The 26,181-nt window shown below is 47.0% G+C and overlaps 1 protein-coding gene across 1 annotated transcript in view; it reads right to left on the reverse strand.

Annotated features, from left to right (window-relative positions):
* Positions 1-26,181, reverse strand: part of STK10 (serine/threonine kinase 10) — a 144,340-nt gene that overhangs the window by 73,043 nt on the left and 45,116 nt on the right. The window contains exons 3-4 of the mRNA XM_019027991.4: positions 10,540-10,588; positions 608-757 (exon numbers count right to left, since the gene is read on the reverse strand). Coding sequence (XP_018883536.3) covers positions 608-757; positions 10,540-10,588 — 199 coding nt within the window. The remainder of the gene's footprint in view (positions 1-607; positions 758-10,539; positions 10,589-26,181) is intronic.

A 26,181-nucleotide genomic window follows, 5' to 3' on the forward strand; every position in this document is an offset into this window, starting at 1 on the left:
AAACAACAACAAAAAAAGAAGGTTTTGATATATGTGCTTAATGTCCTACTGTTTTCCCCCTGGGGATGGAGCTGGGTCATCCCTCCATCCATCACTCTCATTCGAATTCTCTTGATTAGAAAGAAGCTGGCCAGGCACAGTGGTGTACACCTGTAATCCCAGCATTTTGGGAGGCCAAGGCGGGCAGATCACTTGAGATCAGGAGTTCGAGACCAGCTTGGCCAACATGGTGAAAACTCATCTCTACTAAAAGTACAAAAAGTAGCCAGGCATGGTGGCAGGTGCCTGTGATCCCAGCTACTTGGGAGGCTGAAACACAAGAATCACTTGAACCTGGGAGGTGGAGGTTGCAGTGAGCCAAGAACGCACCACTGCACTCCAGCCTGGGTGCCAGGCTGCCTCAAAAAAATAAAATAAAATAAAATAATTGAAAAAAAGCAAAGAATCAAGAGTAGGAAGGGGAGAATTGCTGACATGCCAAGAGGGCGTAGGCGTGAGGACCCCACACCCCCCATGAGGTCCACACTCCCACTGGCCTGCAGAGGCCAGGCCAACACCCCCAGGCAGACACCCTGTGGCTCCACCTTTCCCACCCTGAGCCCCTTACCCAGCCTGATGTCTCCCTCGAGGGTCATCAGCACGTTGCCAGCTTTCAGATCTCGGTGGATGATCCTCTTGCTGTGCAGGAAATTGAGGGCTTCTAGCATCTGGCGGCAAACCACCTGTATCTGGGGCTCCGTGAGGCCTCTGTCCAGCTCTGGAAATGGAGGAGAATGGCTGTCAATTCAGTAAGCCCTCGACACAGGAAACTGAAATGTCAGGCCCACGCCAGGGAGAAATATAAAAGCCACCAATATTAGGTCAGGCGTGGTGGCTCACGCCTGTAATCCCAGCACTTTGAGAGGCCGAGGCAGGTGGATTACGAGGTCAGGGGTTCAAGGCCAGCCTAGCCAAGATGTTGAAATCCCACCTCTACTAAAAATACAAAAATTAGCTGGGCACGGTGGCAGGCAGCTCTAATCCCAGCTACTCAGGAGGATGAGGCAGGAGAATTGCTTGAACCCGGGCAGCAGAGGTTGCAGTGAGCTGAGATCGTACCACTGCACTCCAGCCTGTGCGACAGCGATACTCCATCTCAAAAAAAAAAAAAAAAAAAAGCCACCAATATTAAGGAGTGCTCACCGTGTACTGGATTCATTTCTAAGCACATCATGTGCACTGACCCATTTTGTCTTCATAACAGTCCTATGAAGCAGGCACAATTATTGTCCCCATTTTACAGATGAGGAAATTGAGGCTTGGAAAGGTTAAGCCACTCGCTCAAGGTCATGCAGGTGGGAAGACACAGATCTGAGATTCAAACCAGGGTCTGGCTTTAGAGTTCAGGTTTGTAAACATAAGCCCGACTGAGACATAGAGATCTGTTGTGTCTGCAGACACTGAGAGGGCACTTACTATGTGTCTGGCTCTGTGCTTGGAGCAGGAAGGCAGACGGGACATGGAAACGGTGAGTGACACTTGGAACAGAGTGAGGTGCAGGCATGTGGGATGTCAGAATGGGCAGGAACCCCTTATAGCTGGGGGAACTGGAAGGCTGCCCAGAGGAAATGACATTTGGGCTATGTCTTAAAGGAAGAGCATAGGTGGGAGGAGGGCACTCTAGGTCAAGGAGCCAGCAGAGGCAACAGCTGACATGAGCTGGTGTCTCCAAAATGTCCACTGGGGCCGGACGCAGTGGCTCATGCCTGTAATCCCAGCACTTTGGGAAGCAGAGGCCAGGGGGATCACGAGGTCAGGAGTTCAAGACCATCCTGGCCAACATGATGAAACCTTGTCTCTACTAAAAATACAAAAACTAGCTGGGCATGGTGGTGCGCGCATGTGATCACAGCTACTCAGGAGGCTGAGGCAGGAGAATCGCTTGACCCCAGGAGGCAGAGGTTGCAGTGAGCCGAGATCGCGCCACTGCACTCCAGCCTGGGTGACAGAGCGAGACTCAGTCTCAAAAAAAAAAAAAAAAAAAGTGTCCACTGGGGAGACCCTCTCTTGGGTGACCCATTTTCTCAGCATGAAGAAGCTTTTTCTCTCTCTCTTCTTTTTTGCCTATTAAACTTTCCACTGGCTGTTGGTGGTGGCACCAGGGGATGTGGATGCGGAAGGGCCAGAGAGGCCGGAGGGCTGGTTGCCAAGAACCTTTTGTTCTTTGTGGGGAGACACAGCGCCCACGTGCGCACACTGCAGACCGCTCAGTGTCCACCGAGAGACGGCCAGGGCCCTTCTTCCCTGAGGTTCACAGGTTGAGTAGGTCTGAGCAGGCAGGGAGCGGGAAGGTGGGCAGCAGGAAGAATATTCCTGGAAAGGGGAACAGACTTGTGTGGTGGGAGGGGGCAAATGAAGGGAAAGTGACTCGAGGTCAGAGGTCAGCAGGCCTTGACTCTGCAGGACCTTTGGGCCACGCTGTGGAGGCTGCATTGTATTTGAAATGCAGTGGGCAGTCCATGAGAAGTTCTGAGTGGGCCAGACACAGTCTGATTTTTGCATTAAAAAAAAAATTCCCATGGCTGAGAGCAGTGGCTCAATGCCTGTAGTGCCAGCTACTTAGGATGCAAAGGTTGGAGAATCACTTGAGGCCAGGAGTTCAAGGCCAGCCTGGGCCACATAGCGAGACCCAGCTATGCTTGTAACATTTATTATATTATAAACAAAATAGGCCAGGCGCGGTGGCTCATGCCTGTAATCCCAGCATTTTGGGAGGCCGAGGTGGGAGGATCACGAGGTCAGGAGATCGAGACCATCCTGGCTAACATGGTGAAACCCCATCTCTACTAAAAATACAAAAAATTAGCCAGGCATGGTGGCAGGCGCCTGTAGTCCCAGCTACTCGGGAGGCTGAGGCAGGAGAATGGCATGAACCCAGGAGGCAGAGCTTGCAGTGAGTGGAGATCGCGCCACTGTACTCCATCCTGGGCGACAGAGCGAGACTCCATCTCAAAAAATAAATAAATAAATAATAAAATAAAATAAACAAATAATTCCCTCTAGCGCAGCAAAGAGCTTGCTGGGCAGCAGGGGCAGGGGCTCAGCTGGAGGTCATCACAGTGGTCCAGATAGGCACCAAAGCAGAGAGGAGGAAAGCTGCTCAATGGACGGATTAGGGAGGTGAAGCTGGTAGAATGTGGAGGTGGTGGGAGGAAGGGAGTGAGAAGATTCCAAGGTGACAGCCTTGTGCTCTGCATCCCACAGGACTGTCCTGATTGAGTCAATGTTGCTACCCAAGACCCCTGTGACCAGGGGAGCCACCTCCCTTGGCCTGCCAGGTTCCCAGGCTGTCGGCTTCTAAGCCTGGTCACCAAAGGGCACTGCTCCGAGTCTTCCCTCTGCCTACAACAGCACTGCTGTGTCCGGCTTGCCCAGTGGTGCCTGGACAGGAATCCACAAGGCTCAGCTCTCCCAGCCAGGCCCTCAGGAGTGGTATAATAGACATGCCAGCCAGGAATGTAGGTACCAACTGCCCTGCTCTGGGAAGCCAGGCCCCAGACCAGGGCTCCTGGACCAGGGACCCTTCTCTCTGGAGTCCGCAAGCTGCCTGCCCCCTGTCCCTGTGGCCTCATCCTGAACCTCTGTGTCTCCAGCCAGGGGCCAGGATCAGAGCCTGCATGGGCTTCAGGACCACACAGACCGAGGCCGTACCCAGGTGCTGCCTCTCACTAGCTGTGTGGTTACTGGCAAGTCGCCCAAGCTCTCTGGCCCTTCATTTCCTGGTCTGTGAAATGGGATGATTATAATCGACATAAGCAGGGCTCCAGCCATCAGCCATGTTCAGTTCTCAGTGTGGAAAATAGGCAATAAAGGGGGATTATTGCTATGTTGGTTCTAAGATGAGTCCAGGGCTGGAATATGTGCCGCAATCTTTTTAATGGCAAAAATGTGTCTTGCTCATGTCTAATTTACTGATATAAATGAAATAGGAATGACGAAAATACTAATGATGATGATGAAGATAATTATGATCTAATCACCATTTTTGGAGCCCTTATAATGTGTCAGGCATGAGGATAAGGACACGGTGCATACTGTCATTTAATCCTCGCAGTAACCCAGTGAGGTGGGAAGGAGACACTCTTTAATTTTGTTTTTGTTGTTGTTGTTGGGTTTCTTTCCTTTTTTTTTTTTTGAGATGGAGTCTTGCTCTCTTGCCCAGGCTGGAGTGCAATGGTGTGGTCTCGGCTCACTGCAACCTCCACCTCCTAGGTTCAAGCAATTCTCCTGCCTCAGCCTCCCGAGTAGCTGGGATGACAGGCATGTGCCACGACGCCCGGCTAATTTTTTTGTACTGTTAGTAGAGACGGGGTTTCGCCATGTTGGCCAAGCTGATCTTGAACTCCTGACCTCAGGTGATCCACCCGCCTCGGCCTCCCAAAGTGCTGGGATTATATGCATGAGCCCCTGCGCCCAGCCTAATTTTTTGTTTGTTTTTGTTTGTTTGTTTTAGACAGGGTCCCACTCTGTTGCTCAGGCTGGAGGGCAGTGGATCACGGCCCACTGCAGCCTCGATCTCCCAGGCTCATGCAATCTTCCCACCTCAGCCTCCTGACTAGCTGGAACCACCGGTGTGTGCCACCACAGTCAGCTAGTTTATAAAAAAAATTTTTTGGCAGGGCGCGGTGGCTCACGCCTGTAATCCCAGCACTTTGGGAGGCGGAGGTGGGTGGATCACCTGAGGTTAGGAGTTCAAGACCAGCCTGATCAACATGGAGAAACCCCGTCTCTACTAAAAATACGAAATTAGCAGGGCGTGGTTGCACTCCAGCCTGGGCAACAAGAGCAAAACTCTGTCTCTAAATAAATAAATAAATAAATAATTTTTTTGTTTTGTGGAGACAGAGTCTTACTACGTTGTCCAAGCTGGTAGTCTTGGACTCCCAGCCGCAAGCAATCTCCTACCTTGGTTTCCCAAAGTGTTGGGATTACAGGCATGGGCCACTATGCCTAGCTAATATATATATATATATATATATTTTTTTTTTTTTTTTTTTGAGACGAAGTCTCTGTCACCCAGGCTGGAATGCAGTGGCGTGATCTTGGCTCACTGCAACCTCTGCCACCTGGGTTCAAGTGATTCTCCTGCCTCTCAGCCTCCCGAGTAGCTGGGATTACGGGCACCTGCCACTGTACCTGGCTAATTTTTGTATTTTTAGTAGAGATGGGCTTTCACCATCTTGGCCAGGCTGGTCTTCAACTCCTGACCTTGTGATCCACCTGCCGCAGCCTTCCTAAGTGCTGGGATCACAGGTGTGACCAACCATGCCCGGCCTGATACACTTTTTAAAGTCAGGATTATTGAGGTATAATTTACATATATAAAAAATTCACTTTTTTAAGATATACAGTTTTATAAATTTTGATAAACATATTCAGTCATGGAACCCCCATCACAATTTAGATACAAAATCCATCCACCATCCTCCAAGATTCCCCTGGGACCTTTGAAGTAAACTCTTCTCGTTTCCAGTCCCTGTGTAATCACTAATTTGTTTTCTGTGCCTATAGTCTTGCCTTTTTCTAAAGTGTCATATAATTAGAATCATACAATATGCAGCCTTTTGAGTCCAATACATTTTTAGAAATAGTTTTCAATTACACAGCAATGCATGAATACCTTCTCCTTATTAAAAAAACTACAACATTGCAAAGTCCCCTTTGACACCACATCTAATCCTAGCCTCTCATCCTTTCCACGATAAGAGGGTGGAGACCCAAGATGTTTGTTTGTTTGTTTGTTTTGTTTTGTTTTGTTTTGAGATGGAGTCTCACTCTGTCGCCCAGGCTGGAGTGCAGTGGCACAATCTAGGCTCACTGCAAGCTCCGCCTCCCAGGTTCACGCCATTCTCCTGCCTCAGCCTCCCAAGTAGGTGGGACTACAGGCACCCGCCACCATGCTCGGCTAATTTTTTGTATTTTCAGTAGAGACGAGGTTTCACCATGTTAGCCAGGATGGTCTCGATCTCCTGACCTCATGATCCACCCGCCTCGGCCTCCCAAAGTGCTGGGATTACAGGCGTGAGCCACCGCGCCCGGCCAAGACCCAAGATGTTTAATAGCCAGCAAGGCACGGCCAACCATATCTATTCCAATCAGAACAGGCCCTGGGTGTTACATAGAATGGCCCCACAGTGACATACCACGTGGGTATTCTCTCTATCTCACAAAAGGGCCAGTCCTGTGCCCCAAAGCCTCCAAAAAGAGAAACCTGGAATGGACCTCAGGGAATGGACTCCTGGGCCCCAAGCTCAGGCCAGTAATGCTTCCCAGCCATGCGGGGCAAAGGGGAGATGGATGGAGGGGCAGAAACCCCTCTAAGCAGGGCAGGCATCTGCAGGAAGGTCAACCCTAAACAGAGAGCTGCAACGAGGACCTGGCTCTGAACTTGTCAGCTGTCCCCATTTCAGCTTCTCTTCGCACATCATCATTCCCAAAATGTTCCTTTCACTGCTGCCACCAACAGGGGGAAAGCTGCCTAGGGCTGGAGCAGTCAGGACCACGAGGAGAACTGGGACGGGAGCCAGAGCCGGGTTTGTCCGCTGGCTGAGCTGTAGCCTAGGGCACGCCCTAGCTGTGAATGAGGTCGAGGACACCAAACACTTCCATGCCTTTCCATCTCTGATACTCCCCTCCAGCTAAGCTCATTCAGTTAAGCTGCATACCAGGGGACACAGACGGTGCTAGCTGGCTTCCATTTTCCCCTTCTTTTTTTAGTATCAGCACATATGGCTACCCAGCTAGAAAACCACATTCCCCAGCCTCCATTCCAGCTGTGTGTGATATGCTACAGCCAATGAGACATAAATCAAGGTGCCATGTGGGGCTTTTCTGAAGTCTCTTTAAAAGAGTCTTCAGTGTGGGATGAGTGGTTATTCCACCCTCTTGTCTACCCTGCTGCTTGGAATTCAGATGTGATGGCTGGAGCTCCCACACCATCTTGTTGTCAAGATGCATGCAGAAAACCAGCATGAGAATGGGGCTAACACAGAGGACAGTGGGGCCAAGAGTTGGAGAAAGAAATCAAGTCCATATCATAACTCTTTATTATTTTATTTTTTTGAGACAGGGTCTCACTCTGTCACCTGGGCTGAGTGCACTGGCATGATCTTAGCTCAATGCAACCTCTTCTTCCTGGGCTCAAGCAATCCTCCAGCCTCAGCCTCCCAAGTAGCTGGGATTACAGGTGCAAACCACTAACGCCCAGCTCACTTTTGTACTTTTTGTAGAGACGGGGTTTTGCCCTGTTGCCCAGGCTGGTCTCAAACTCCTGAGCTCAAAGTGATCCACCTGCCTCGGCCTCCCAAAGGGCTGGGATTACAGGCTTGAGCCGCTGCACTTCAACTCTTATCGTAACTCTTTAAAACTCCTGGAACAAGCTGTGCCTGAAGCTAGCCATCCCTGAAGTCTTCAGTTATTTGTGCAAATAAATTCCACCTCCCACATCCCAGACCTTTCCCCCACCTAAAAAAGTTTGAGTATTCTGGCTCCTCATAACCTAAAGTCTCAATTCATACCAGACTATCACTTTTATACTGTTAGATTCTATCCCCCCAAATGATAATCTTCAAAGGCAGTGCCTGCTGAGAGAAGGCACACCCAAGAGCCATATAACATGTGCCATGTATCCTCCCCGCTACTATCATCTACCTGGGAACTCCATGGGGCAGTAAGTGGCTCTGTAACGAAGGCTTGTGGGTCCTACATTTCTACAGCCCGGGATGGGGATGGACTAGTGTAAATTTCACACATTCCTGAGATGGGTTTGGATCATAATCCTAAAAGAGACCATCTCAAATACCATAATCCCAAATATTGAAATCCCCAAAGATCAAAATCCCTAAAGTCTAAAATCCTAAAAATCTCAGTCACAGGATAGTTGTATCCTGTGAGGTCAACTCTTATGAACGGTCTCTGTGCAACTGCCCATAATCTCTCCCTGTAATACACTTGGTCATATGTTAAATTTGAAAAAACTAAATGGTCTTTAGTATATATACATATTTTTTCCCCACTATTTTAAATAGCATTACTTTTTGCAATTCACTATGCTATGTATTTCATCTTCACATCATTTTCAATACTGGAGGTATAAATGGTGTAGAGACTTTGAGAGAGTTCTAATTCCTTTTATGCGTTTGTTGCAAATTTGACTCCCTGAAAGTGTATTATCTCAGCATTGCTGGTGTGTAAGCATTGTGCATGTATGGAAAAATGCTGAAAGTTCCTCAGTAAACATAGGGATGTCCTTTTGGTACATCCGCATTTGTGGAAGATAAACTTTCACCAGATCCTGGCTCTTTCGGCATCTGCATATGCCCTAGTGACCCATTGAGGGTTTTGATCAATCTCGTCAACAGGCTTTGGTTGTTCATTACAGTATTTCAGACAACAGCTATAAAGCTGTGTGTACACAACCACCAATCCTGGTGATATGCACTTATACATCTCCCTTTTTGACCTATCTCTTTATGGGTACAAGTCATCTGCTCATGACTTTTTTCATTTTTTTTTTTTGAGATGGAGTCTCACTCTGTCGCCCAGGCTGGAATGCAGTGGCATCACCTTGGCTCGCTGCAACCTCTACCGCCTGGGTTCAAGTGATTCTCCTGCCTCAGCCTCCCAAGTAGCTGGGATTACAGGCGCCTGCCATCACGCCCAGCTAATTTTCATATATTTTGTAGAGATGGGTTTTTGCCATGTTGGCCAGGCTGGTTTCAAACTCGTGGCCTCAGGTGATCCGCCCACCTCGGCCTCCCAAAGTGCTGGGACTACAGGCGTGAGCCACCGCACCCAGCCAATCTGCTCATAATTGTTACAGCTGTGCCACCATCTTTGGTATAGCTGTTTATGCTTGCAAAATATGTACGTTACTACTGCCTATTTGATTGTGTAAAGTGGCCTATGAAGCGCCTTGAAGTTTTTATATTTCTCAAATTCCCCTTTAAAATATAAGTAAATATCAAGAATTTAGAAAAAAATTTTAGCATTATATTTTTGGGATTTTGATCTTTCGGGATTGTACTTGACAGGATTTGAGACTTTAGGCATTTTGCTCTTTTGGGATTTCAACATTCAGGTTTATGGCATTCAAGACTATGTCAGGACTACGGTTGGCTCCCTCCTGAGGTAAACTCAGGGAAAATACCTTGAATGGTGTGACATTATCCTAAGCGCCTCTCCTCTTCTGGGCCATCCCAGAATCCTGGACATGTCACTCAACCTTCCAGGCCTCTCCTCAGCCTCTCTGCACTCACTGCCCTGAAGGGTGGCATGAGCCGGGGATGCTGCAGGACGGGCCATGGTCCATGGTTAGGAGCGGGTCACCCAGACCTGGGTTCACAGCTCTCCTGTGTGATCTGGGTGAGTCCCTTAACCTTTCAAGTGTCAGCCCAATCAAAAATAAAAGTGATACTTGCCTGTAATCCCAGCGCTTTGGGAGGCCGAGGCAGGTGGATCACCCAAGGTCAGGAGTTCGAGACCAGCCTGGCCAACATGGTGAAACCCCATCACTACTAACACACAAAAATTAGCCGGGCGTGGTGATGGGCACCTGTAGTCCCAGCTACTCGGGAGGCTGGGGCAGAAGAATCACCTGAACCCAGGAGGTGGAGGTTACAGTAAGCTGAGATTGCGCCACTGCACTCCAGCCTGGGCAACAGAGTGAGACTCCATCTCAATAAATAAATAAATAAATAAATAAATAAAATACTCTTCCTGATTTTATACCTGAGGATTAGAGGAGGACCGCATATGGGAACGTGGTTACCACACTCTCTGGCATATAGTGTCTATTCACAAAGGAATGGCCACTACTAACATTTCACTGTGATCATCATCGTCATTATTGCTCAAGCTTGCCCAGGACACTGAGACCTGACACCGTCCCCACAGAGCATTTACTGAATGTGTGGGTATCCCCACTTTTCAAAGACCTTCCTCGGGTATCTCGGTTTCACCTCCTGAGAGTGTGTGGGGTCCCGCAAAGAAGGCATCACACCCATCTTAGATCAAGAGGCCTCAAGAGGGAGAGTGGCCAGTTCAAGGACACACGGCTTCTGGAACAGGGAGTGATGGTCTTCCAGCAAATGTCCTGCATTCTCTTCAAGAACCCAACCCCTCCATCTCTACTAAAAATACAAAAACAAGCCGTGTGTGGTGGCACGGACCTGTAATCCCAGGCTACTCAGGAGGCTGAGGCAGGAGAGTCATTTGAACCCGGGAGGCGGAGGCTGCAGTGAGTGAGCTGAGATCACACCACTGCATTCCAGCCTGGGCAACAGAGCAAGACTCTGTCTCAAAAAGAGAAAGAGAGAAAAAAAGAACCCACACCCTGCTCCCAAAAGCAGACATAGTAGAGAGGTGCTCAAAGAGGCCATGGGAACTGATGGAATGGGAGAGTGGAGGTCCCAGTCCTAGACAGAGTTGTCCAGCAGTCAAGCTTAGGACTCCAAACGAGTCATCTGGTCCCGGCAATGCACCGAATCAAGTAAGACTCACCCAGCATGATGGCGTCCACGGCTCCCCCTGGACAGAACTCAATCATGATCTGCAGAAAACACAGGGCAAAGTGACAATGAGTGGGGCTGCCCAGCTGTCCAGACGGGAACCCCACAGGCCCATTGGGCAGGGTCCACCCGTGCCCAATGCCTGGGTGCCCCTGCTCTCCAGCCCTTCCTCCTCCTGCCTTGGGAGCCCGTCCCCCTCCCCCAGTGGGCCTCAAACCTCACTGGAGGTTCTGACATCCAGAGGAGCCACTTGGCTGCTTCATTTTCTGAAGAAGGAAAACTAAGTTGCTACGAAGACCTGAAGCTTCAGCAAACAGCCTCTTCAGCCAAGCCCACACCCTCCCTCCTCGCTCCCGCCTATGTGCCTGGTGCCCACCTGCCAGCTGCCCTGTTTCCTATGCTCCACAGCCAAGAACCTCAGGACGCCTTCCCCCGGCCAAGCTGGCCAAGTCCTCTCAGAATCCCAGCACCTGTCTCAGGCTCTCTCCATCTTCCAGAACCCTGGACCTTGCTGGCTCAGAACATCAGGGCCTTGAAGATCAGCTCAGATGGAGAAACTGAGGCCAAAAAAGGGATGTAACTGACCAAGGCCACAGAGATTGTTCCTGGACTGGAAGCAGAGCTCCAAACCCTCAGGTCATTCATTCATTCATCATATACCTACTCCACACTGACAGGCTGCAGGCCCCGGGAGTACAACCAGGTCTGGGCCCTCAAGGGGCTCCCAGCCTAGTGGAGGGGCAGAAAGGACGATTACAGTAGAAAGGTCCTTCCTGACCTCGTGATCCACCCACTGCACTCCAGCCTGGGTAATAGAGCAATAGAGGGAGACTCCGTCTCAAAAAAAAAAAAAAAAAAAAAAAAAAGAAAGGCTCTTCCAGCCCTGGTTCACTCCCATTCTCACTCTTTCTGGCCCACTCCGGGCTCTTTGCATAGATGCTTTTTCTTTTCTTTCTTCTTTCTTTTCTTTTTTTTTTTTTTTAGACAGAGTCTCGCTCTTGTCGCCCAGGCTAGCGTGCAATGGCGCAATCTTGGCTCCACCTCTGGGGTTCAAGTGATTCTCCTGCCTCAGCCTCCTGAGTAGCTGGGATTAAAGACACCTGCCACCACGCCTGGCTAATGTTTGTGTTTTTAGTAGAGATGGGGTTTCACCATGTTGGCCAGGCTGGTCTCGAACATCTGACCTCAGGTGATCCACCCGCCCTGGCCTCCCAAAGTGCTGGGATTACAGGCGTGAGCCACCCTGCCTGACCTCTTTTTTCTTAAAGTAGGGCTACAGGTGGTTGAGGAAGAGGGATGGCGTCACAAACTTCAGGACAGGCAGAATCACCTCTTAGCTTCCAGCTCCTGGCCCCTGCTTGTTGTGAAGTTCCTTCAACTCAGCTCAGTAGAGGCCCTGGAGAGTGGGGCAGTCAGGAAGACCCACGCTCTCTCTAAACAGGAAAGAAACCCTCAGCCATGGTCTAGCTGGACCAGAGACAGCTCTCCAGCCAGAGGAGGGTGGAGCAGCCTCAGGAATTTGATGAGGCCTCCAGTTTGTGGCTTACCTTCCAGGGGCCTCCTGGCAATGTAAATATGACCCTGAGGTCATGTGGGTCCTATGAGGATGTGGTGATGCGTGGCTTTGGAGCCAGTCACGGCTGGGCTCATGGCCCAGGTCCACCGCTCACTAGTGTGGCCTTGGACAGGTCACTTCAATCCTCTGAGACTGTATCCTCAGCTGTAAAATGGGGCTGCTGATGCTGTTGCTCTGAACTGGGACCCCATGGCTGGGCTACACTAGGGGTATAAGCCGGGCTGGGATGCACGAAACCACAGCAGATAAAACAGGGGACTTTAACGTGGGCCAGGGATACTAGAGATACTAGGTTCCAGGGGTAGCAACCATTCCAGGCCCTGCCAGGCTTGCTACATGCTGTGGAGGGCTGTGTGCCATGGCAGAGAGCTGTGGAAGGCGGCACGGCCCACTTCCACACCACTCCCTGCTGAGGAGGAAGGAGGCCTTCTGGGTCACTCTGGTCCTGCCTGGTCATCAACAACGGGCCTGACCTCAGCTTCCCCAAGACTTCTCTCTAACACTACAGTGACCTGTCACCCTTGAATAAAAGTCATCAGAAACGGATCCATGCATGCTGATACCGAACGCCAAGGAAGAGGTACTTCCTCCATCCACTTGTTCATTCATTCATTCGTCCATTCATTTGTTCCCTCTTACCCAACCATCACCTAACCAGCTTGTTCCCAGTGGCAACAAGCTTGGAAACAGGCTTGGAAACAGGCAATGACCTTTTGAAGCACAGCATATCATTCTGCCTTGTAGTAATTCTCAGCTCCACGAAAGAGGAAGAAAAATTCTACTAACTGCTAGAAAAAAAACAAGCCACAAGAGGTGATGATGGAAAAGAAGCAAAACTCAGTGACCATGCAAGGCCACTTACTAGCTGGGCGACCTGTGAGATGGGGATGATACACCCTAACCCTCATGGGAATGATAAGCTCATCCAGGCCTTGACACGTGCCTGGCCCCAGGTTGGGACTCAGTTATGTGAGCTGTCACTATGATTCTTTCCTTGAGTTCATGGGTCTGTTTTTCTCATTTATTTTTGTTTGGGTTTTTTGAGGCTCTGTGAAAGTCATCCTCTCCCCTCTCACCCAGAAATGTTCCTGTGCCATTCTATTGAATCCTTGCACATCCTGAAGTTCCATCACCAAACCCTGGCTGGGAACCCCTGGTTAGCCTCCCTAACACCTACTATCTGTATGGCCTTGGACAACCGCCAATCCTCTCCGTAAAATAGGCTAATATTACGTGGCTCTAGGATTTACTGTAAGGAACAGATGAGGTGGTACTTATAAAGACCTAGTCCTAGGCTGGGGGCAGTGGCTCACTCTTGTAATCCCAGCATATTGGGAAGATGAGGCAGGCAGATCACCTGAGGTCAGGAGTTCGAGACCAGCCTGGCCAAAATGGCAAAACCCCGTCTCCACTAAAAATACAAAAAGTAGCCAGGCGTGGTGGCGGGCGCCTGTAATCCCAGCTACTCGGGAGGCTGAGGCAGGAGAATCACTTGAACCCAGGAGGCGGAGGCTGCAGTGAGCGGAGATCGCACCACGGCATTCCAGTCTGGGTGACAGAGCAAGACTCTGTCTCCAAAAAAAAAAACCGAAAAACCCAGTCCTAATACACCGTGGATATGTAACAAGGTCAGACACTTCCCGCTTCTCCAACAAGGTGCCAACACAGAGGAAAAGGTTGTAAACCTGGGGTCGAATCCTGGTGTGCCACTTAATTGACTATGTGACCCTGGATAAGTCAATCTCCCTGAGCCTCCATTTCCCCATCTGTAAAATGGCCTAATCATCTCTTGCCTCCAACTTCATTGAGAAAGTTAAATGAGATTCCTTACATGAAAGAACAGCACGAAAGCCACACAGTTAATATGTGTTTGTTAAATCTCTACCAAATGAAATCACCAGTATGTTTCATGCTTAGATCACGTCACTTAGGATTCCTACAAAAATATGCCTTCCTCTCAGTCTGATTCCTAGGGAAAACAAAACAAAACAAAGAAATGCCTTCCCAGAACTACAATTTCTTTATGTATTTATTTATTTTTGAGAACTAAAATTTATGGACATGCCATCAGCTGTTCTTTTTTTTTTTTTTTTTTTGACAGAGTCTCACTCTGTTGCCCAGGCTGGAGTGCAGTGGCGCGATCTTGGCTCACTGCAAGCTCCGCCTCCCGGGTTCATGCCATTCTCCTGCCTCAGCCTCCCGAGTAGCTGGGACTACAGGCGCCCGCCACCACATCCGGCTAATTTTTTGTATTTTTTGGTAGAGGCAGGGTTTCACCGTGTTAGCCAGGATGGTCTCAATCTCCTGACCTCGCGATCTGCCTGCCTCAGCCTCCCAAAGTGCTGGGATTACAGGCGTGAGCCACCGCGCCTGGCCTGTCATCAGCTATTCTTAAGAGTCAGTATGAGAAGTGACCAAACCCAGGCAGTTCCTGCATCTTTCAGTGAAATTGTCCCTTACACAACACTCTTACACAACGTCCCTGTGCCCTCTCCAGAGGTCAGCACTAGGAAAGCTCGTGTATTCTGACAACCTGGCTTGCTTCCTCTTCTTTAGTTCAAGAGCTCCACAACCCCTTGAGCTTCCCTTTTATTTATTTATTTTTTTGCCTTGGCTGCTGGGAAGCTCTGGGTTAAGTTCCTCAGCTTTGGTTTGACTCCCAGGCCTTACTTGCTTTTTTTAGTATCTGGGTCTTAACATTTTTACCTTCAGCTTATCAGTGGCAGGAGGGCTACAGGGGATTGGTATTATAAACTTGTCAGGGCTTTTTGCAGAAATACATGGGGTTTAATTAATAAAACAACAGTCTCAACAGTAACAGATAAAATAATAGTTGAATGTATCTCCCAAAAGGCATGTGTTGGAAACTTAATCCCCAATGTAACAGTGTTGGGAGGTGGGACCAACAGTAATGGGAGGTGTTTAGACCATGAGGGCTCCACCCTCATGAATGAATCGGTGCTGATTATAAAAGGGCTAGAGGCTGTGAGTTCAGTTGCTGGCTCTCTCCTGCATGCCCTCTTGCTCTTTCCACCTTCCACAATGGCAAGAAGGCCCTCGCCAGATGCAGGGCCCTCAACCTTGGACTTCCCAGCCTCCAGAGCCATGAGCTAGATAAATTTCTATTGTTTACAAATTACCCAGTGTCAGGTATTCTGTTATAGCAGCATAAAATGCACTGAGACGATGGTAATAAATATGAATAAAATAATAATCTCAATGCTTTAGGAAATTACTACATATGCATGCTTAGAAAAAAGACTGGAAGCACAAAACCCATAGGAGGATTACAGGTAGTTTGTACTTTTATGTATTATATTCAATAAATATGTATTATCAAATTGTATATTAGAAATAAACATGACTTTTAAATTTTTAATTTTTAAAATTTTTTTAATTCAACCTAGGGGCTTTAGTTTTTTTTTAATGGAAAGAACTGGCTTAGAATAACCTACTGCTACAGATACAGCTATTCTTCTGATTGGGATGGGGAATCCGTGCCCACCCGTGATGAAGGTCCCAGTGGTCCAGTCCCCTGCTTCCTGGATAAAGGGAGGCTCCTCAGGATCGGAAAGCTAAAGGCCTCTAAGCCCTGATCAAGTCCAAAGTGAAACCGCCCCAGTGCTAAAAGGACGGATTCCCCGAACCTGTCAAGGGCATAAGCAGCCTATATTTGCAGGTGGCTCACGGTTTTCCTAGGACCTGAAGAACTGAGATTTGTGGTCAGTTTAATGCATTGATCATTATAAACTGAGTGTCTACCAGGGGCCCTACTTTGCTAGGCAACAGTAGGGGCCACAAAAGTAGTATATGATCAACAAACACTATCTGAGCTCCTAGTGCATGGCAAGCCTGGGGACTGAGGACCCAGGGAGAATCAAACAGGTCCCTGCCCCAAGATCACCAGCTGAGGGAGATGTAGAAATGAGTGGTGCAGGCACACGGTGACTGTGTAACCCAGAAGCCTGTGGACACGGTCATTAACCTGCCTTAGAGCTATCCCAGAGGAAGCAGATATCCAGGCTGAGTTTTGAAGGGTGAATTTACCACGTGGGGAAGGGTAAAGGCATTCCTGGCAGAACACAGAAGCAGAGGTGGGGCAGCAGGGAAAAGCGTGGAAGCGGGTAATGGCGGAGCATTCCATGGGGTTCCAAAGGATGGGAATCCAGCAGGCTGGAGGTCAATTAGAACTAGAACTTGAACATCTCAAAGTATGAACCTGATCTGGAGAGCTGTGTGTGCGTGTGTGTGTGTGTGTCTGGGGAGATACACCAAAGGGTTTAAGCAAGGGGTGTTGTAGACAGGCTTTTGCTTTGGAAAGATCCCTCTAGATGCATTATTAAGGAAAAAACAGTGGGTTGGGGACAAACAGCGAAGAGGCCATTTCATGAGTCCTGATGTCCTGGGCACCATGGCTACCTCCCCCTCCACATACACCATGTCTTCCTTCCCCTTTGTGAAATAGCCATGAGAACTGGGTAGGACTTACTCATCCCCTGTAAGGGAGGGGTAGAAGCAGGGTGCTAAGCCAGTCAGGAAAATTTTCTGCCTCTTGCTCTGACTCAGGGCTGGTGTCATCAGAGCTAAGCTGGTGAGTTGTGCTTGATGGTGTGGAATGCCATGTCGTCTCACTCTGGAGCTAATTAGGAAGCACACAACTCTGATGGTTGCAGGAAACCATGTTGCAACCACGAGAGAAGTGGGTGTGAAGACAAAGCTAATACACAGAGGAAGACAGAGAGAATCACAGGAAAACGGAGAACAAGCCTGCTCCCTACTGACTTTTTAGGCAGAATATGCAAACGAATTAATTTCTGCAGCTGTTTAGTAGGTTAGTTTAAGGTTTGCTGTCACTTGTTACCAAAAGTACCTGATCCCACGCTTGGCAGGAGATGATGAGTAACCACACTCTCCAGGTGGCAGACTCCAGGTTGTACCAGCTGAAAATGCTACACCAACGGCTCTCCAACTTGAACGTTCAGCAGAGTGCTTGTTAAAACAGATCACTGGGTCCCACTCCAGAGCTTCTGATTCAGCGGGTCTAAAGCAAGGTCCAAGAATCTGGTTTCCAACAAGTGCTCAGATGCTGCTGCTGTTGCTGGATCCCTGGTCACACTTTGAGAACTACTGCTCAATGGGAATTTATAAGAGCAAGAGGCCTGGACCCTGGGACCACATCTCTCCTCCCCTTAACAAAAGGCACTGTAAGATGTTGGTAGAGAAACTTGGGGGCAAACTGGCAGAAGTACTGCCTCTTTTATGCTCCTTGTTATCCTAAATTTCATCACCAGTGTTCCTTTTTCTCTTGCCTCAAACCAAAGAGTGAGGGGCTTTGGTAGGATGTATGATCATCCTCATCAGCCTTTACCAAGAGATGGTTTGAGAAGCCCTGAGTATTCACACAGAAGCTTTGGGGATCTTCATTATTAAAGACAGTACTGCAGTCTGTTTCAATGAGTGTTTTTTAAAAAAATATTTCCATATCCTCCCATCTTTAAATAAAAATTTTGAGGACCTCTAAATATGTGTCAAAGGGTATATGGGGGTTAGTAAAAGACCAGATGGATAAAAATGACACCAAAAGCACAAGCAACCAAAGAAAAAATAGATACACTGGACTTGACTTCATAAACATTAAACATATTTGTGCATCAAAGGACAGTATCAAGAAAGTAAAGGCTGGATGCAATGGCTCACGCTCTCAGCATTCTGGGAGGCTGAGGTGGGAGGATCACTTGAGCCCAGGAGTTTGAGACCAGCCTAGGCAACATAGGGAGACCTCATCTTTACAAAAAAAAAAAAAAAAAGGAAAAAAATTTCAATTAGCGGGGCATGGTGGCACACACCTGTGGTCCCAGATACTTGGGGGGCTGAGGTGGAAGGATCGTTTGAGCTTGGGAGGTCGAGAATGCAGTGTGCAATGATTGTGACACTGCACGCCAGCCTGGGAGAAAGAACAAGACTCTATCTCAAAAAAAAAGAAAAAGTAACCCACAAATGGAAAATATTTGCAAATCATATATCTGATAAAGGACTAATATCCAGAATACATAAAGAACTCATAGCACTCAACAATAAAAGAGCAAATAACCCAATCTTAAAATAGGCAAAAGATTTGAATAGATGTTTTTCCAAAGAAGATGTACAAATGGCCACTAAGCATATGAAAAGATGCTCAACATTACTAGTCATCAGGGAAACACTAATCAAAACCAAAATGAGATACCACTTCACACATGCTAGAATGCTCAGAATTAAAAACATGAACAAGGCCGGGCACAGTGGCTCACGTCTGTAATCCCAGCACTTTGGGAGGCTGAGGTGTGTGGATCACCTGGGGTCAGGAGTTCGAGACAGCCTGGCCAACATAGTGAAACCCTGTCTCTAATAAAAATACAAAAATTAGCCAGGTGTGGTGGCGCACGCCTGTAGTCCCAGTTACTTAGGAGGCTGAGACAAAAGAATCATTGGAACCCAGGAGGCGGAGGTTGCAGTGAGCCAAGATCAGGTCACTGCACTCCAGCCTGGGAGACAGAGTGAGACTCCATCTCAAAAAACAAAAGATAAACAACAGTAAGTGTTGGCAGGAATATGGAGAAATCAGAACCTTCATACACTGATGGTGGTAACGTAAAATGTGCAGTCCAGGCACTTTGGGAGAGTCCGGCAGTTCCTCAATATGTTAAACGTAGCATTACCATTGATCCAAATGGCAATTCCCTCCTACATATAGATCCAAAAGAATTTTTAAAATATGTTCATTAGATAAACAGACTAAAATAAAAACTCAAATTATGGCCAGGCCTGGTGGCTCATGCCTGTAATCCCAGCACTTTGGGAGGCCGAGGAGGGTGGATCACCTGAGGTCAAGCATTCGAGACCAGCCTGGCCAACATACAGAAACCCTGTCTCTACTAAAAATACAAAAATTTGCCAGGCTTGGTGGCGCACGCCTGTAATCCCAGCTACTTGGGTGGCTGAGGTATGAGAATCACTTGAACCCAGGAGGCGGAGGTTGCAGTGAGCCGAGATCACACCACTGCACTCCAGCCTAGGCAACAGAGTGAGACTCTGTCTCAAAATAAATAAATAAATAAACAAAAGAAAGAAAAAGAAAAAGAAAAAGAAAAAAACCCTCAAATTACTACAATCAGAAATGAAAGAGGGGACACATTACTAATGATTTGACAGAAAGGACTATCAGAGAGTACTATGAACAACTGTATGACAACAAATTGGATAAACTAGATGAAATAGAAAAATTCCTAGAAACACAACCTGGCAAGCCTGAATCATGAAGAAATAGAAGACCTGAATAGATGTAACTTCTAAGGAGACTGAACAGTAATTTAAAACCTCCAAACAGGCTGGGCGCGGTGGCTCATGCCTGTCATCCCAGCACTTTGGAAGGCTGAGGCGGGTGGATCACGTGAGGTCAGGAGTTCAAGACCAGCCTGGCCAACATGGTGAAACCCCATCTCCATTAAAATTACAAAAACTTAGCTGGGCTTGGTGGCAGGCACCTGTAGTCCCAGCTACTCGGGAGGCTGAGGCAGGAGAATGGCGTGAACCCAGGAGGCGGAGCTTGCAGTGAGCCGAGATCGCGCCACTGCACTCCAGCCTGGGTGACAGAGCGAGACTCCGTCTCAAAATAAATAAATAAATAAATAAAGTAAAGAAGTGAAAGAATAGCTATTCCATAGGCAGAGCATGGCATTCCAAAAAATAAGAGGAGGAACGTGCCCACCTAGGTACAATGCTTGCTTATATATAACAAAAATCATGGAGGAGATGTGCTCTACTACAAGGGTTTGTGATAAAGGATTGCTAATCTTTGTGTAACTACTGTCTTTCACAAGAGGCTTTATTATTTTTTTTTATACGTTAAGTTCTGGGATACACGTGCAGAACATGCAGGTTTGTTACATAGGTATACACGTGCCATGATGGTTTGCTGCACCCATCAACCCATCATCTACATTAAATATTTCTCCTAATGCTATCCCTCCCCTAGCCCCCCACCCCCCAACAGGCCCTGGTGTGTGATGTTCCCCTCCCAGTGTCCACGTGTTCTCACTGTTCATATATTATTATCTTTTAAGTGAGACTTATTTTAAACCTAGGAATGTTTTTGTTCTTAAGATATAAGGACATCAGGACAGTTCCTGGGTCTGTTATATCCTGGGTCTGTTTCTGTTCCCTTAATTATAAACGTCTTAGGGCTAAGAATACCTAACCTCTTGAGAATGTGGCCCAGCAGGTCTCAGCCTCATTTTACCCAGCCCCTATTCAAGATGAAGTTACTCTGGTTTGAATGCCTCTGACATTCTGATGCAAAGATACTCAACAAAATACTTGCAAATCATATTCAAATATTAAAAGAGAGATTACACCATGACCAAGTGGGATTTATTCCTGGAATGTAAGGATGGCTCAACATACAAAAATCTATCAATGTAATATACCACATTAACACAATGAAAGGAGATAAAAAACCACATGATCATCTCAATTAAAGCAGAAAAAGCATTTGGCACAGTTAAACACCACTTCATGAGAAATACTCAACAAACAAAATAGAAGAAAACAACCTCAACATATATAAAGTTCATATATTAAAAGGCCATATATTGGGCCAGGCGCAGTGGCTCACGCCTGTAATCTCAGCACTTTGGGAGGCCGAGGTGGGCGGATCACAAGGTCAGGAGATCGAGACCATCCTGGCTAACACGGTGAAATCCCATCTCTACTAAAAATACAAAAAAAAAAAAAAATTAGCCGGGCGTGGTGGCGGGCGCCTGTAGTCCTAGCTACTCGGGAGGCTGAGGCAGGAGAATGGCATGAACCTGGAGGCGGAGCTTGCAGTGAGCCAAGATCACGCCACTGCACTCCAGCCTGGGCGACAGAGCAAGACTCTGTCTCAAAAAAAAAAAAAAAAAAAGCCATATATTAAAGGCCACATATTAAAAATGCACAGTTAACATCGCACTTAATGGTGAAAGACTGAAAGCTTTTCCTCCAAGATCACGAACAAGGCAAAAATGCCCACGCTCACCACTCCTATACAGCATAGCACTGGGAGTCCTAGCCAGTGCACTTAGGCAACAAAATGAAATAAAAGACATCTAAATTGGAAAAGAGAAATAAAATTATTATTTTTTTTTATTGAGATGGAGTCTCACTCTGTCACCCAGGCTGGAGTGCAGTGGCACAATCTTGGCTCACTGCAACTTCCACCTCCCGGGTTCAAGCAATTCTCCTGCTTCAGCCTCCCGAGTAGCTGGAATTACAGGCATGTGCCACCACGCCTGGCTAATTTTTTTGTATTTTTAGTAGAGAGGGGGTTTCACCATATTGGCCAGGCTGGTCTTGAATTCTTGACCTTGTGATCCGCCCACCTTGGCCTCCCAAAGTGCTGGGATTACAGGCGTGAGCCACTGCGCCCAGCCAATAAAATTATTTCTGTTGGTATACAACATAATCTTATATGTATAAAATGCTAAAGATTATGCAAGAAAGTTAGAATTAATAAACACATTTAGTTGCAGGTATAAGATAAGCACACAAAAATCAACTGTGTTTCTACATACTACCAATGAATAAACAAAAAATTCAATTTACGACAGCATCAAAAAAATAAATATACTTAGGAATGTTTATATAGTATTCCTAAAAACTTAAGAAGAAATAAACTTTAAAAGGAGGCAAAAGTCCTGTGCACTGAAAACTATAAATTGTTGCAAAAAAAAATTAAAGATTGGCCGGGCGCAGTGGCTCACACCTGTAATCCCAGCACTTTGGGAGGCCGAGGTGGGCGGATCACGAGGTCAGGAGATCGAGACCATCCTGGCTAACACAGTGAAACCCCGTCTCTACTAAAAAAATACCAAAAATCAGCCAGACGTGGTGGCAGGTGCCTGTAGTCCCAGCTACTCAGGAGGCTGAGGCAGGAGAATGGTGTGAACCCGGGAGGCGGAGCTTGCAGTGAGCCGAGATCACACCACTGCACTCCAGCCTGGGCGACAGAGCAAGACTCCGTCTCAAAATAAAATAAAAAATAAAAATTAAAGATGACACATATAAATGGAAGACATCCCAGGTTTATGGACCGGAAGACTTAATATTGTTAAGATGTCAATACTACCCAACATGATCTACAGATTCAGTGTAATCCCTGTCAAATCCTGATGGCATCTTTTACAGAAATAGAAAAATCTATCCTAAAATATTATGGAATCTCAAGGGACCCTAAATAGCCAAAACAATTTTGAAAAAGAAAAACAAAGGTGAAGGTCGCACACTTCCAGATTTCAAAATGTACTACAATGCTGCAGTAACCAATACGGTGTGGTACTGGCATAAAGACAGACATATCGATCAAGAGAACAGAATAGAGTCCAGAAATAAGGCTGGGCATGGTGGCTCACACTTGTAATCTCAGCACCTTGGGAGGTGAGAGGACTGCTTGAGTCCAGGAATTCAAGACCAGCCTGGGCAATACAGTGAGACCCCATCTCTGGAAAAAAAAAAAAAAGAAAAGAGAGAGGGAGTCCAGAAATAAAACCTTCACATATATAATCAAATGGGTTTTGGCAAGGATGCCAACAAGACCAATCAGTAAGGAAGGAAGAGTCTTTTTGATAAATGGAGCTGGGAAAACTGGATATACATGAAAGAGAGAGAAGCTGGAGCCCTACCTTACACCATATACAAAAACCAACTCAAAATGAATTAAAAAGTGAAGTGTTAAACTTAAAAACTTAAACTTAAGTTAAACTTAAAAAAGGAGGCAAAAGACCTGTGCACTGAAAACTACAAATTGTTGCCAAAAGAAATTAAAGATGACACATATAAATGTGTCATAAAACTCCTAGAAGAAATCATAGGGGAAAAGCTTCCTAACATTGATCTTGGCAATGATTTCATGGATATTACACCAAAAGCACAGCCAAAAAAAAAAAAAAACCCCAAAAATAAACAAGTGGGATACATCAAACTAAAAAGTACTGCACAGCAAAGGAGACAATCAGTAGAATGAAAAGGCAGCCTACAAAATGGGGAGAAATATTTGCAAACCATATATTTAACATGGTTAAATCTCCAAAATATATAATCTACAAAATATATAAGGAACTCCTGCAACTCGATTGCAAAAAAAACCCTAATATCCCAATTAAAAAATGAATGAAGGACTTGAATGGACACCTCTTCAAAGACGACATACAAATGTCCAACAGGTAAATAAAAAGATGCTCAACATCACTAATCATCACGGAAAGGCAAATCAAAACCACAGTGAGATATGTATCATCTTACACCTGTAAAAATGGCTATCATCAAGAAGACAAAAGATGACACGTGTTGATGAGGATGTGGAGAAGGGAGCACTTGCACACTGTTGGTGGGTATACAAAACGGTGCAGCTGCTACAGAAAATAGTATGGAAGTTTCTCAAAAATTAAAAACAGAACTACTTGGCCAGGTGTGGTGGTGCATGCCTGTAATCCCGTCACTTTGGGAGGCCGAGGCATGTGGATCACCTGGGGTCAGGAGTTCGAGACCAGCCTGGCCAACATGGCAAAACCTCGTCTCTACTAAAAATACAAAAATTAGCCTGGTGTGGTGGCACATGCCTGTAATCCCAGCTACTCAGGAGGCTGAGGCGGGAGAATCGCTTGAATCCGGGAGGCGGAGGTTGCAGTGAGCCAAGATTGTGCCACTGCACTCCAGCCTGGGCAACTGAGCAAGACTCTGTCTCAAAAATAAATAAATAAATAAATAATAAAAATAAAAATAGAACTACTATATGATCCAGCAATCCCACTTCTGGGTATTTATCCAAAAGCATTAAAAGCAGGATCCTGAAGAGATACCTGCACCCCCATGTTCATCGCAGCACTATTCATAAAAGCCGAGATGTAGAAACAACCTAAATGTCCACCGACAGATGAATGGATAAAGAAAATGTAGTATATACACACAATGGATCCCTATTCTGCCTTAAGAAGGAAATTCCGCAAAGTGAGACAATATGGATGAACCCTGAGGACATTATGCTACATGGAATAAGCCAGTCACGGAAAGGCAAGTACTGCAGATTCCACTTATATGAGGAATCTGGTAAAATAGTCAAAATCCTAGAATCAAGAGTGGAATGGTGGGTGCCATGGGCTGATGGTAGAGGAAATGGGGAGTTACTCATTACTGGGCATAAAGTTTCAGTTAAGCCAGATGAATAAGCTCTGGAGATCTGTTGGACAACGCTATACCTATGGTCTGTACCAATGTGCTGTACACGTTACAATGTGTTTAAAGGGTAGTCTCACGCTAAGTGTTCTTATCACAAGAAAATACAATTTAGGGCCAGGCGCGGTGGCTCATGCCTGTAATCCCAGCACTTTGGGAGGCCGAGGCGGGAAGATTGCTTGAGCTCAGGAGTTCGAGACCAGCCTGGGCAACAAAGTGAGACCTCGTATCTACAAAAAATACAAAAAACAATTAGCCAGGCATAGTGGTGCGTGCCTGTGGGTCCCAGCTACTCAGGAGGCTGACATGGGAGGATGGCTTGTGCCCAGGAATCAGAGGTTGCAGTGAGCCGATTGTGCCACTACATACACTCCAGCCTGTGCGTCAGAGCCAGACCCTGTCTCAAAAAAAAAAAAAAAAAAAAAATTTTAAAAGAGAGAAAAATAAGGTGGTCCTGCATGGGCTTAGATACAGGTAATACACTCTGGTAAGGGAGGTGCCTGCTCTATCTGGGCCCTCTTGTCAGAGGTGTGGTCTCTGCACCCAGGAACTCCTTGTTTCCCTGGCAACCTCAGCCTATATGCGCTCTCAGAGGGTGTCGGATGGGGGATGTCACAGCAGCCTGTAATCGCCGGCTTTCTTCTCTGGCTGAGGGCCAAAGGAAACTGGACACCTGTGTTCCATGACCCCCATCAGTTTAGATCGAGCAGCTGTCGTGGTGCCGTGTAAGGGTTGGGGCCCTGCTACGGGATCCTGGCAGGCCGCAACACCTCTAAGGTAACTCGTCCATTCATTCATAAATTTATCAGGCACCTGCCCTGTACCAGGCATTGTTTTAGCCACTGGGAATACAGCAGTGAAAAAACAGTTTCCATCTCCTGGGAGTTCACATTCAGGAGGCCAATCTATGGGTCTGGATGGTTATCTCCACCTGCCAGGCGGGGATAAATGAGACAGCACACGTCACGCACCCAGCATTAGACCTGCACACCTCAATTTAAGTAATTATTTGCCTTCTTGGCCCAGTGTCCACTTAGAGTTGCCGTGGGACTGATTACTACACAAACGTCTTTAGAGCTGTGCAAATTAGGAATCAGCTCAATATTGCTTAGGACTGACAGAGCTAGGATTTTAAAATCTCTCTTCTCCACCAGACCAACCCTCTGGGAATAAATATTGACACCAAAGTGCTGTGCCAAGTTGATTTCCACCCTTCTAAGTAATGCGCACAAAGAAAATCCGACATGTGCAGGTGTTCTAAGGTTTTACATCATGTCCTCAAAATCCCCACAAGGCAGGCAGTTAGCAGTTTAACCTGGGCCAACCTCGGTATCCCTATCTACAACACCTAATGCAATTTGAGAGCTTACTCTGTGCCGGGCCGTATGCTAAGTGCTTTCCATGGATTATCTCACACTCACTATTTGAGGTAGGTATCCTAAAAAATGCCTGGACCTCATAAGATTTATTGTGAGGATTAAGTAGGATAATGTATGTCAGAACAAAAGACATTGCCTGGTACACAGTAAGGCAATGCTTGATAAATGTTATCGAGTATTACCAGCACTAGGTATTATTGTATTCCCATTTTACATATGGGGAAACTGAGGCTCAGGAAGATTAAGGTCACAGATAAGTGGCAGAGATCTAAGCACCCCATCCCTCCTCATGCCTCAAGGAGGAAGCCACAAACAGGCTGGGTCACAGCCCCTGGGTGGGTGGGGGGAAAGGCCCCTCTGCTTCTTTGCTCCAGCCCTCTCTGGGCCCTACTGGTCAGCACACACATACCAAGTGAGCTTGCTCACCAGAGAT

Source organism: Gorilla gorilla, chromosome 4, assembly GCF_029281585.2.
Source record: "Gorilla gorilla gorilla isolate KB3781 chromosome 4, NHGRI_mGorGor1-v2.1_pri, whole genome shotgun sequence".
NCBI lineage: Eukaryota > Metazoa > Chordata > Mammalia > Primates > Hominidae > Gorilla > Gorilla gorilla.